Raw genomic sequence first — 12694 nt, 5'->3', positions numbered from 1 at the left:
TTAAAATCACAGGGATCATAAAATAGACATGGAATATTAGAAGTTCAGACAAAGCAAAAATAGCACGCTTGAGGATACATTCATTTTGAAAACAAATGTAACTTCGTAAAACAGATGCCTGAAATGTAAACATTTTAATGCACAGAGCCACACATTGACAGAGCACAGACAATACAATTGAAGACGTAAAAATGAAAAACATTAAAACTTACTAAGTGTACTACAATAAAGAGAATATTTATGATATAGGTTAGCTTAAGCCACATTAGAATAGTCTTTTAAAAACACTTATGTGGTTCAGTATTGTGAGATAGGAAGGGTTGGCCATATTTTATAGGATACATACATTTTTTATGATCCTGAGTGAGTAAGTTATCCGTAACTTTTGAGACTTTTGACTTACATACTATATATTCTTTTGACGATTGCTTGTAGGATTTCTGTAGGCTTGATGGATTGACTATGTGTAAGATTTCAATTTGAGAAGTTGCCAGTCCCTCTATGCTTTTCTTTTTTATAGCATGATTATAGTAGGTGTGTCTGTCCAAATAATTAACAACCCTGAGTTTGACAGGTGTACTTTATTGTGTGGGCTACAAACTCAGATATTGGCCTGTGAACTGATGAACGTCATAAAACTCAGATGTTTCTGTCTTTCAGGGAGATGTCCGCATTCACATGATATATAAATCTGCAGGGCATGAAGGATTTAATGATCTCTTCAATGGTAAGATGATACATTAAGTAATGGAAAGAATTTGATTCATAGTTTCATTAAAAAAATACATTTTAATTTAATTGAATGTTTCTGTTTACTAGGTGATTTTCCAGAGCCGCCTTTTCCCAGTCCCCCATTTCCCGGGTCAAAAGTTGTTCACAGGAGAAAAAAGAGACAGGTACGAATCCTCTTCAGCCATATTTACTGGAAAATTGTCATCATAGCAGATGGGTGCTAATGAGTTACGTCACTTTATGGTGTGCATGTGTGAAATGCTCTGAATGCTGTTTGCCCTGATCATCAAACTGTTTCCTTGCCGGTATGTTTTATGTAAATTCACAAAGCTAAAACAAGAGCGCTGTTTCCTCATCTCCTCCTACACGACAGCTCTCCACCCTTTCTTCTTTTTCTTCTTCTTTTTCTTGGTCTTCTTCTTCTTCGCTTTTGCCTTCATCTTCGTCTTCTTCTTCCTCATGAAATATTTACCTTGCAAGTAGAGGCTGCTTGCTCATCTTTTCTCAGACATAGATGCCTGCAGCTGTTGGTCTCTCAGCTCTCAGAGCTGCTCTCATCTTTATTTGGGTATTTGAAAGACAGACAAACCTGGTTTAGCATTGCAAAGTTCACCTGTTATAAATGACCTTTTTCTTTTCTTTTCTTGGTGACGCATGAGACAAAAGCTGATCTTTGTGTTTGTGATGTTTAAAAGTTGTGTGGAGGAAAATGGAGAAAACCATGTCTCTCTCTCTGTGTTTATAACTAAAGTAGCAAACTGTGTTTTTCCTCTTAGGCTCCAAGTGAGTCTCACAGTGTAGAAGATGAGACCAAATACGTTGAGTTGATGGTGATCAATGACCATTTAATGGTAAGCACATATGTTATGGATGTACAATTCTAATTGACTGTAAACTGTGAAATTATTAGTTATAAATAGCTCCAAATACTACCTTAAATTGTGCATAAAACATCCAAATGCCAAATCCACTGGGTCTGACGTTTTTTACAAACTAAAGGTGATATTTGGAGAAAACCGAATCTGCAGACACTGGCTCGTTTTACACATTAAAATGAATTTGTTCCACATTATGAATCCAACATTTCTTCATTTTCTCTTTCCCTCTCTCTGTCTCTCTCTTCAGTACAAGAAGCATCGGCTTTCTGTTGGGCACACGAATAACTATGCTAAGTCAGTGGTCAATATGGCTGACATGGTAAGAATTGTATTGATCTTCTTCCTGAAAGCTTGCTACAAACACTCCCAGGTATTAGAGCTGAGCGCACATTGCACTGATTTCTCATTTAACCAACCTCACTCCCTACATTTAAAACCTCTCCTGGTCCCTGATATCCTGCGTGCGGCCATTAACCAGCCAGTCATGAGTTTCCAGAGGCCTGAAACAGCAGTGGCATCCCATCAGTACTGAGGCAGATATTTATATGTTTCATTATTCGAAGCCACATCTGTTTGCTGCGCGGCTGAAATCTGACCTGCCACAGGGTCATGTCTGAAAGCTGATAGGCTCAGGAAAGGTCATGCTTTTTGTCGTGCCCTTGAAGAGGATCATATGAAGCCGACTCTATTTGGGACATATACATCGATTTCCATGTCAGAGTTTGGTTGCCTTTTATCCCCAGTGTACTTACTTGTAAGACAGAGCTTGTATAAATATACAATGAATGAATCAAAGTAAAATCTTTATAGATTGTATTCAGTAAAACAAGTACTTAGCTTAGTCCTGGAAAAGGAGATGTCACCGTTATGGCCTCTTTCACCAACCAATGTCTACTACAGAAGGTCACTGTAGAGTAAACCGTAGTGTAAGAAAGGAGTATCTATAAATGAAAGTGCATGATTGAAATAACTTTTACAAAGCAGCAAAAAGTACGAGATATTTCTCCATTATTTGCAGACTAGCGGGTTAAGGTTGTTTCTCGCTCCAGTTTTTTATGTATTAACTCAACTTTTGAGTCACAGAGCTGAGCAACCGGTTTACTGATATATAAATACTGGTGATCTTTGGAAAAACCCAGAAAATAGTTTAACAATAATTACCTGAATCTATTTCCTGAATCATATATCCTTGCTTTATTTGTAAACTACAAGATAATGCAAGATTTCTGGACATAAGGCCAATCAGCAAAAAGGCTTCAACACTGGGTTTTCTTTTTAAAGATCACCGGTTATTTATTTTCGCACCTGTATTGAAGTAGAGTATACTATATGGCGAGGATGAAACTAAATGTGCACATACTGAAGTGGAGCTGCTAGGTGAAGTTCTTTATGCTGGATTGTGATATAACCACGCAAACATCATATATTTCTGATACTTCCTCTGCTCTGTTTTGAGGCGTTCAGCTTAAACAAAGAGGCTTTGCTCTTGTCCTCTTCTCTTCTAGTGTTTGTCTGGCCCCAGTACTCCAATAGATTCCCATCTTATGAGAGCAAACATTGTTATTTGCCGGTCCTTCAGACTGTGCCCCGTATTGACTGCGTCTAGCTGCCTGTAGTGTGCTGCTGTCTGGTGGCAGGATCAGACTGATCTCACTGACTGGCTGTAGACAGCTGGGATGTTGATGAATATGAAGTCAGTTTTAATATCAATCAGTCATTTCTGTCTTTGCACTTTCAGTTTATAACGATAACTGTCACTGACATTAAATGTTATACTTTTAATTCCCCAGATTTTCAAGGAACAGCTCAATACCCGGATTGTGCTGGTTGCCATGGAAACGTGGTCAGCTGACAACAAATTCAACATCGACGAGAACTCGATGGTGACGCTGAAGGAGTTTATGAAGTATCGAAAAGACTTCATCAAGGAGAAATGTGACTCTGTTCACCTCTTCTCGTAAGTCGAAACATCTTAGAAATATGTTCTGGTGCTCTCGGGATATTTTCTTAAATGGATATTTGTATTAAACACATAACTCTCTTTTCTCATCAGAGGGAATCGTTTCCATAGCAACTGGGGGGGAGCTTCCTACATGGGAGGCGTTTGCTCCCTCACTAAAGGAGGGGGGGTCAATGAGGTGAGTCTGGAACAGATTTCCAAAATCTCTTAATTCAATTCACTTTTGATTAGATAGAGGATTTAAACCATAATCTTTTCACTGAACACCTCCAGCATGCTCTCTCTTCTTTTCTACAGTAAATGTGAATGCTGTATATTTATTTCTGTTGTATACTGCAGTTTTATTTTACGTGAGGGGAATTTGTAGCTATCTCTTTTTGCTGTTAAAAGGAATGATCCTTCTTACTAATTATTCTCATAAAAAATATTTAAATTTTTACAGTGGGGTTTTCTTTTTGGAGCATCTGGATATCTTTGTTGCACAAAATATTTAGTTTTAAATTAATCTTTGAAACATGTTTAGCCTATAACTAATATTGTTTCTCCTGTGATTTTAAATGTGCAGTCCGCCATAATGTTATTGCTATAACATTTTGAATCGTTGTTCGGACCTTTCTTATCACTCTTTTTTTTCAGACTAACCTGATATTCTGTTTATTTTCTGCCTCTGTCTTTCTCTCTTTCTGTCTGCCTCTCTTCATCAGTATGGGAAAGCAGATGAGATGTCCATAACCCTTGCCCAGTCACTTGGACAGAACATCGGCATCTTCTCTGACAAGAAGAGGATCATCAATGGTACAAAGTTAAATCTTAATGAGTCTTTTAATTATTACTTTTCCAGCACGCATCCTGTTTTTCAAGATTCCTTTCTAAGCAATAAAAACATGTTGCGTGTTTCTTATTCTAGGAGAGTGCAAGTGTGATGATCGTTGGACGGGCTGTATCATGGATGATGTTGGGTAAGTTACTTTTACAGAACATTTGTGTGAGAAAGAGAAAGAGTTTGTGTTTGCCCAACAAACGATATGACGGAAAAGCAACTGGCATACAGTTCGTCCATTTAGATCTAGATACATTTTGTTTAGATACAATGCACTTTGGTTTAATGCTAACATCACACTTAACAAAAAAAATTATTTCACATTTATTTACTAAATTCATTTCTTTTTTAAATGGACGGCTATTGTCACCAAAGTGTCACATGAAATTTGACCTAAAGGTTGTGAATAATGTGCGGCCAAAACTCAAATTAATTGTGGACATTTTATGTTTCCAATTTGAATTGCATTTCATTTATCTTGTTATAGTTGAAAGGGATTATGTAAACCAATTAGATTTATTGTATCACAGTTAGCGTAAAGCCACTCCCCAAAAAAGTTTATAGAAAATAACATAGATGTCTTAATCTTCATCAAAATATAACATTGTTGGCAGGGAATATATAGGCAATATTTCCATCCCTTAAAGTGTTATTGTAGTTTGATATTTCACCACTAGGTGTCAGCCTATGTGTATCACCCTTATGACTTGTTTATATAACTTCATGGGGCTTCTTTCAGCAGTAATGTGTTATGTAATCTGTTGCTTGCTAGGATTAGAAATCAGATGCTAAATCAGTGTATTTCTTTCTTGCATTAATCATGAGTTTGTGTACATCTGTCGTGTTTATACTGACATGTTGCTGTGAGCATTCGGATGTGTGTGTGTGTGTGTGTGTGTGTGTATGTGTGTGTGTGTGTGTGTGTGTGTGTGTGTGTGTGTGTGTCTGTAAAAGCCTAAGCGTTGTGTGTATGTGTATATATACCCCTCTTCTTAAATACTTCTTGCGTCCCCCCTCTATCCCGAATGGGACAGCAGGTGAGCAGAAGCTTGGCTAAAACGTTGCCTGTGCTGTGCCTCGGAGGGGTTGTCCCTCATCACAACCTTTCCCATCTCATCCAACAGCGCTGCAGCCGCTGTGGCCCCAGCTTCTCTTTCTTTATTCAAATCACATGAACAAATACAGTCTGATGTCCTTTGATTATACTCTGACTGTATTTTTCATACTAATTTTGTACAATTTTACATGTAATTTATGTGTATTCTGCCAAGAATATTTTCTATTAATTATTGAGAGGCACTTCCTCCCTCCTGCCCTTTGAAAGCCAGGACTTCTCATCAGTTCCTTTTGTCCATTTCTAACCGATTGATACAGTCTGCAATGTCATTCTCATCTTAAGCCAATATTTTACTACCTCATTTCCCTGAAACGACAGTGCACTCCCCTAACACTCCCTGTCCATGTTCTGCTAGATTGGGTTGCAATAATAAACCTGCTGTAATGTCTTGACAGAGGACAGGTGGCTCTGAGCTCCTATCAGCCAAACACCTGTGAGTGGACCTGGCCCACATAATCTAAGTCAATGGTATTTCAGACGCTTGTATTCAATGACCTCAGTCATGTCCATTGACGGAACTTTCTTTTTATCCCTCAGCACCTGCATGTCTGATCAACTTAACTTACTACTACTAACTGTTCTCACGTTTCTCACAGGGTCTAGCTTCTCTGTGTGTGTGTGTGTGTGTGTGTGTGTGTGTGTGTGTGTGTGTGTGTGTGTGTGTGTGTGTGTGTGTGTGTGTGTGTGTGTGTGTGTGTGTGTGTGTGTGTGTGTGTGTGTGTGTGTGTGTGCGTGCGTGCGTGCGTGCGTGCGTGCGTGCGTGCGTGCGTGCGTGCGTGCGTGCGTGCGTGCGTGCGTGCGTGCGTGCGTGCGTGCGTGCGTGCGTGCGTGCGTGCGTGCGTGCGTGCGTGCGTGCGTGCGTGCGTCGACATGCATAACGGTCAAGTGAGGATTTAAAATAGTTTTCTAAATATTGTTTTTTTTCTGTTTGTTTACTTTCTCTTATCTTCTTGTGACAAAATAGATTTTGCCATGAAAAAAAAAGAAGGAATTATTGAGGAAGTCACTTAGAAGAAGGATAGAGGATGTTAGTGAATCCTTTTCTGGATATGTGCAAATAATACAATAGAAACTGTGTTTTAATCTCCTATATCCTTATTTATTCATATATTCATACTTTCCTATAAGGTGTGAAATGAAAAATATGAATAATAATATTTGTCCACAAGCTAACATTTGTATTTCTCCGGGTGTATCATTGATCAGTAAATCATTCCAGCATGTTCTTCATTTCACTCATTATTACTGTTTAAAGCGGATCAACACTACAAGGTTTTGACAGAAAACGCACTAAAGCAAATTTCTAAATCATAGATATAAATCTCTGTTATAGTTGGGACAGCTTAAAACCGTATCAGTTGATTTAATCAACCTGAAATATTGTATTGTGCTTCATCTGTCATCAAGTTGTCATTACTGGTTTTTAATACCACCATAATCACTGCCGGTGGCTTCATTTGGCCCCATCTCAGATCAAACAATGACGACCTCTCTCTGAGTCTGTCTGTTATTGCATTGTCTCCTGATGAGCCACACTACCAGAAGCTCTCTAGTTAAACATGTGTCAGCAGCGTAATGAGCTTTAAGTGACCAATGGCGCAGCAGAAGATGACATTTAAGTGCTGCTCAGGTTTGAGTCGATGAATGCAGGACATCTGATTGGAATAGATTTACTTCAGATGTTGATTGTGCTTCAAGTGAGTGTATCATCCAGCAGGATATTATATTTGTACTCAAAGTGAATAGAAGCAATCACTCAGAGCATTTCAGAGTTAAGAGCTTGATTTCTCAGAAGACTAGTGAGAATCTGTTGAATACTGAGGTGATCATTTCAGTGTCACATGATAATGCAATAACTGATTTTGTGAATCATCGACCACATTCTTCATGCAGGACAAGTTCATAAATGCAACTTAGACCTTATTCACGTCCTATATATATATGTCCATATGAACTTCACAATCTTAGCTCTACTGTATACCTCCATGTTGTAATAAGGATCCTCTCTGAACTGTGAGTATGGTCAACACGGGTAAATCCTGAAATATTCATGGTACAGTGTAAGAAACACAAACTTCATTAAATATGACAAACTGCTATGGCACTGTCTGTTGCACTGACATTAAATGTGAGGTATTACATGTCAAAACAATATCTTTTTTTCTAAGTGTTTTGTCCTGTAATTTGTTTGTGGGGAACAAGCCCCCCTCTCTCCCGGTATTATGTAAAGATGCAGTCTGTAGTGTTTCCACGGTAACTGCATAATGTGCTGCGGTTGTGTTGAACAGTTTCTACCTGCCCAAGAGGTTCTCCGACTGCAACGTGGAGGAGTACTATAACTTTCTGAACAGCGGTGGAGGAGCCTGCCTGTTCAACAAACCTCTGAAGGTACGTCACACTCACACATTCACTCATACATGTGTCTTCTTAGCAGTGTTGGAATGTAACTAAGTACTGTAATTAAGTATAATTTTAAGTTTTACTTACTAAGTATTTCCATGTAATGCTATCTAAATTCACTACGCCTCAGAGGACATGTTATTGTTTTACTGCACATGTATTTGCTAAGTTTAGTTGCACCATGAAGATTCAGATTATCAATACAAAACATAATAAACAAATAATGTATTATATGTTATTATACATTCATCACATAAACTTGTGTAGATCCCTTGGTGAAATTCACAAACTACACTCCTCTTTATTCAGCTGCAACATTTAAGTGATGAACACATACTGCTTGATTTGTATCTAGTAATAATACAAAAATATATTCTATATCTGAAATAGGTAAATGCAGAATGAGTCTTTTTACCTTTGGGACTATACTGGTGGGTTGTGCTAGAGCTTTTGTACTTCAGTTAAGTTTGACCGCTGGATACAACTTGTAAAAGAGTACTTCTGCACCAAGTAAAATATCTGAGTACTATGTGCACCTCTGCTTCTTATCATTTTAAATACAAATGATACTTTCCCCCCCTCAGCTGCTGGACCCTCCTATTTGTGGAAATGGCTTTGTGGAGCCGGGAGAGGAGTGTGACTGTGGCAGCCCGGCGGTAAGTTAAATCACTGAAGACTCCCTCATGCTAATAAAGAGATGTAGTGCCCTAAAGGGATAGCTTGATAATCATCATAATTGACAGTAGTGTGTTGTTTATTAACCAACAACAAAACCTGCTGTGTCACACTAATAAGAGGTCATTTAAAAGCAATGAAATAAAGTCATATGCATGCACTGCATACACACTGATAATACCAGAGTATGTCCAGAGAGATGTCTGTTTAAATGATTTAGAGGTCATTATGTGTTAAATAACTCAAATCTAATGACGACAACTAAGATCAGTTTCTGTTTGTGTGCTTGTCTTTTAGGAGTGTGCCATAGAGGGGGAGGCCTGCTGTGACAAGTGCACCCTGACCCAAGGCTCCAAGTGCAGCAACGGACTCTGCTGCAACAGCTGCCAGGTACAGTACAGGACACACCTTCAATCTCTACTGGATTGTATTTGGTTAAACAGAGAAAACTATTCATGATACCACCCCTAAGGATTATGCCTTTTATGTCTTTAAATGCAATTCCACTTGGATTTACTCTCATTTTGAACATCTCTGTTTTAAACATGGCTAACAAAGAACACATCCTTACAGTTACAGTAGAGATGGTAAAATATGTTGAGTCTAGGCTGTCTGCTAAATAATATTTGTTAATTGCTACACAGCATTGTCAAAGTTGGACTAATGGTACTTTGGGATGTCAAGAGGAAAGAGAGAGTTGGTGCAGATGGTTGACATTTCCTGATTGAGCTCCTGTTCCTCTGACACAAAGCCCAATTACAAACACTCACATTCTGTTTGACCTTCAGATGGAGCTCGCGGGAGTCGTGTGCAGAGATGCAGTGAACGACTGTGACATCCCAGAAAACTGCACAGGCAACTCCAGCCAGGTGAGCCTCCCTCGCAGAGTTTCCTGCAGCTGCAGCTATAAACCTCATCTTCAGAAAATCACAGGATGTGCAAGACTCTTACAGTCAATCACATTGTTCTTTGCTCTCTTCCAGTGTCCAGCTAATGTGCACAAGATGGATGGCTACACGTGTGAAAAGGACCAGGTGAGATATTCAGATACCTTACTTTTAAGAAGTCTTTACTTCTGCACAGGTGATTGTTGCTGTATCTATATGGCTTGAGGATACAGCTAAAAACAAACTTAAAAGAAGAAGAAAAAATCCCATAATCTTGAAGTATTGATTGTTATAGTATGGGTAAACTCACTAAATGTAAACTGTGACTCAAGGTTTGACACTATATTTCTCTCTCCAGGGTCGCTGCTTCAATGGAAGATGCAAAACCAAAGACAGACAGTGCAAGTACATCTGGGGAGAGAGTACGTGTGATATTCCTTTGTGCACATTTATTTGGTATTGACAAATCTGCAAAGACCATGAGATAAACTCCTAAAGCCATAGATGTTAATGCTCACTGTGTGTGTCTCCCCCAGAGGCAACAGCGGCCGATAAGTTCTGTTACGAGAAGCTGAACATCGAGGGGACAGAGAAGGGAAACTGTGGGAAGGACAAGGACACCTGGATCCAGTGTAACAAACAGTGAGCGAGACCTTCTGTGACCAAACCCTGTGCACTTCTGTTAACGTCCTATTTTCGCTCTCCATAATGTTTGGTTGCATCTTTGTGTTTCAGGGATGTTCATTGTGGGTATCTGCTGTGCTCCAACATCTCCCCCTCCCCGCGACTTGGAGAGATGCAGGGAGGACTCACCTCCTTCTCAGTGGCCCGGCACAGTGCTTCTCTTGACTGCAGGTACACATCATTGAAATACATCCTGAAATATACAAAGTCAGTAAGTTTTTCTCTGGAGTAGTTTGGTTTCCTCGTTCTGTATTTCTAGCTGTTGAAACGAGAAGGTACCGCTGAAAGGCAACTTTTACCAGTCAACTACTTTTAAGATTGGAAGGAAATATTTGTACTTTGCTGGGTTTTATCACGTTAAATGCTTTGTGAGTGACTCATGTTTGTTGTTCAGCGGGGCTCACGTGGTGATCGACGGAGACACTGACCTGGGATACGTCGAGGACGGGACGGCATGTGGGACCGACCACATCTGCTTCAATCACAAATGTATCCAGATCCAACAGTTCAACTTCAGCACCTGTCCCGGGTCCACTGACAAGATGGTCTGCTCCGGACACGGGGTGAACACACAAACACACACATACACAAGGGGAACAAACATATCATAACAAACAACTGTGCGACCATTTCAGCCACTCAGCTCATGCTCCAGATTGTTGTGTAGTATTGAAGCTCCAAATAGTTAATACGGTTATTTAGGTCAGTGTTTCTTTTTTATAAGAATGCAATAGGATCAATTCAACAACAGGTTCTGACATAAAGTTGAGAAACAACCTTTATATAATGTAATGTCTTATTTGCTTGAATGAGCTTGCTAACAATAACATTACTTCATAAATATACAGGTTACACATTTCAAAACATCAGCATTACTCCCTGAAACCATAAACTACACTCGGCCTTTTGAATACCATGTCAGCACATTCGTTATTTATGGGCAGGATGTGGGGCACATTTTTAATTGCACACTTATTTTGGTGTCACAGAACCTTTCTCTGATCAGGTGTATCCTTTTGTTCATGAATATTTTTGCATTATAAGCATACACAATTTGTTAATAATTATTTTATCAAAACATGTCACACAACAGTCTTTCCAAAACATATATCGTGCTAGTGCCTGCTATTTAGCACAACATGTACTGTGGGAGTTCGGAATGCAGGTTTTTGAATATTCTCTGTTACTGTAGGTGTGCAGCAGTGAGCTGAAGTGTGTGTGTAACCTGGGCTGGGCGGGGGAGGACTGTAACTCCACGTCTCCTCTCAGCTATCCCGTGGTCGGACCCACCGCCCCAGATTCTGGTGAGAGATGTTAACCCTCTACACTATTCGATGCCTCTCTCCTAACCTGTTTTCAGCTCACATTATCTGCACCTTTCTTTCATTCTTCTCTACTTTCTACACATCAACTCTTTCTAGCCAACTTTCACTCACTTAAAATCCCATTCACAAATATTAATTTGAAGCTTTTCTTTTTTCTTTTTCTTTTTAGCCTCTGTGCTGGGTTTCATGTCTGCTCATTAAAACCAGCTGCATTTGTATTCACTGAACCATGCATGTCATTCTTTTTTTTTGTCATCCTTTTCACACTCATTCTTTGTCGACAGGCTGATGTCTTTGACGGAGTGACTTGAGGTCAGATTTGAGTTCCTTTTCATTGTATTTGTCCTGTCTTTGATGTCATTTCCTGGTCCTCTTCCTCTCTCACCCCACCTTCAGCTTCACCTTCGTCCACTAATTCTAACCTTCATTCAGTTAAAAACAAGCAGTTTGTAATGTTGTCCTGAATGGGAACCTACTGTAGGTTCCCCTCAGAGTAGTGCTAAAGTCTGACAGCAGTTTGGTTGTTCTCGGTTTGTCCCCCCTGTTCTCCTTTGACACTTCTCCTGCTAAGTGTACTGTGTTTTTGTGTTCTGCTGCAGTGGTTTGTGGTTCATGTACCCCCTTGTGCCCCCACTATTCAGGAAGCAAGAGACACACATCCAATTAACACACCTCCTCCTCCCCACTGTCCTCTCTCCCACTGTCTTAGGTTACACCAGTGCCAACATCATCATCGGGGCCATCGCCGGCTCCATCCTCTTCCTCGCCCTCATCCTGGCTGCTACGGCCTGGGGTTACAAGTGAGTCCCTCAGCCTGCACTAGTGATGCTTTATGGATCCCAAACTGTTGATCAGGACCCCAAATAGACATCACAGGGAGAATTATAGGTTATAACTTGGTATATCATTAACAAGAAGGGAAGGAGAAAAAGCAGAATTCTGCTACACAAGATTATGTTTGTTATATCTTCTTTCTTTTTTTTAACTTATGGAATATGTGGTAAATGCTCGTGTGTGCTGCTGTTGCTATTTTGCACTTTGTGCATATCATGTAATTTTCTTAAATGTTTTATGTGAGGGACTGCGGATGGAAATGAGCTCAAAGCTAAATCTGGCACTGTTACGCTTGATACAATTGAATGTTTTAAGTGTTCATTACTGTGCATTGTCCCTGCCAAATAAACGATTAAATCAATAAATAAACTTAAACCTTAAG

The 12694-nt window shown here is 39.6% G+C and overlaps 1 protein-coding gene across 4 annotated transcripts in view; it reads left to right on the top strand.

Moving 5' to 3' along the window:
• The window catches only part of adam22 (ADAM metallopeptidase domain 22), a 58065-nt gene that overhangs the window by 37372 nt on the left and 7999 nt on the right, over nt 1-12694 (top strand). For all 4 annotated transcript variants that reach the window (XM_079691337.1, XM_079691338.1, XM_079691339.1 and 1 more), the window contains exons 7-25: nt 661-727; nt 820-896; nt 1509-1583; nt 1858-1929; nt 3401-3567; nt 3664-3748; nt 4275-4365; nt 4478-4529; nt 7796-7895; nt 8492-8563; nt 8880-8972; nt 9371-9451; nt 9566-9616; nt 9828-9891; nt 10006-10111; nt 10205-10324; nt 10548-10716; nt 11346-11457; nt 12188-12278. In XM_079691337.1, the coding sequence (XP_079547463.1) occupies nt 661-727; nt 820-896; nt 1509-1583; nt 1858-1929; nt 3401-3567; nt 3664-3748; nt 4275-4365; nt 4478-4529; nt 7796-7895; nt 8492-8563; nt 8880-8972; nt 9371-9451; nt 9566-9616; nt 9828-9891; nt 10006-10111; nt 10205-10324; nt 10548-10716; nt 11346-11457; nt 12188-12278 (1745 nt within the window). The remainder of the gene's footprint in view (nt 1-660; nt 728-819; nt 897-1508; nt 1584-1857; nt 1930-3400; nt 3568-3663; nt 3749-4274; nt 4366-4477; nt 4530-7795; nt 7896-8491; nt 8564-8879; nt 8973-9370; nt 9452-9565; nt 9617-9827; nt 9892-10005; nt 10112-10204; nt 10325-10547; nt 10717-11345; nt 11458-12187; nt 12279-12694) is intronic.

This window comes from Notothenia rossii, assembly GCF_949606895.1.
Source record: "Notothenia rossii genome assembly, chromosome: 7".
In the NCBI taxonomy this organism is placed as follows: Eukaryota; Metazoa; Chordata; class Actinopteri; order Perciformes; family Nototheniidae; genus Notothenia; species Notothenia rossii.
Note: the sequence above shows the minus strand (reverse complement) of the source record. Positions and strands in the feature narration are given on the sequence as shown.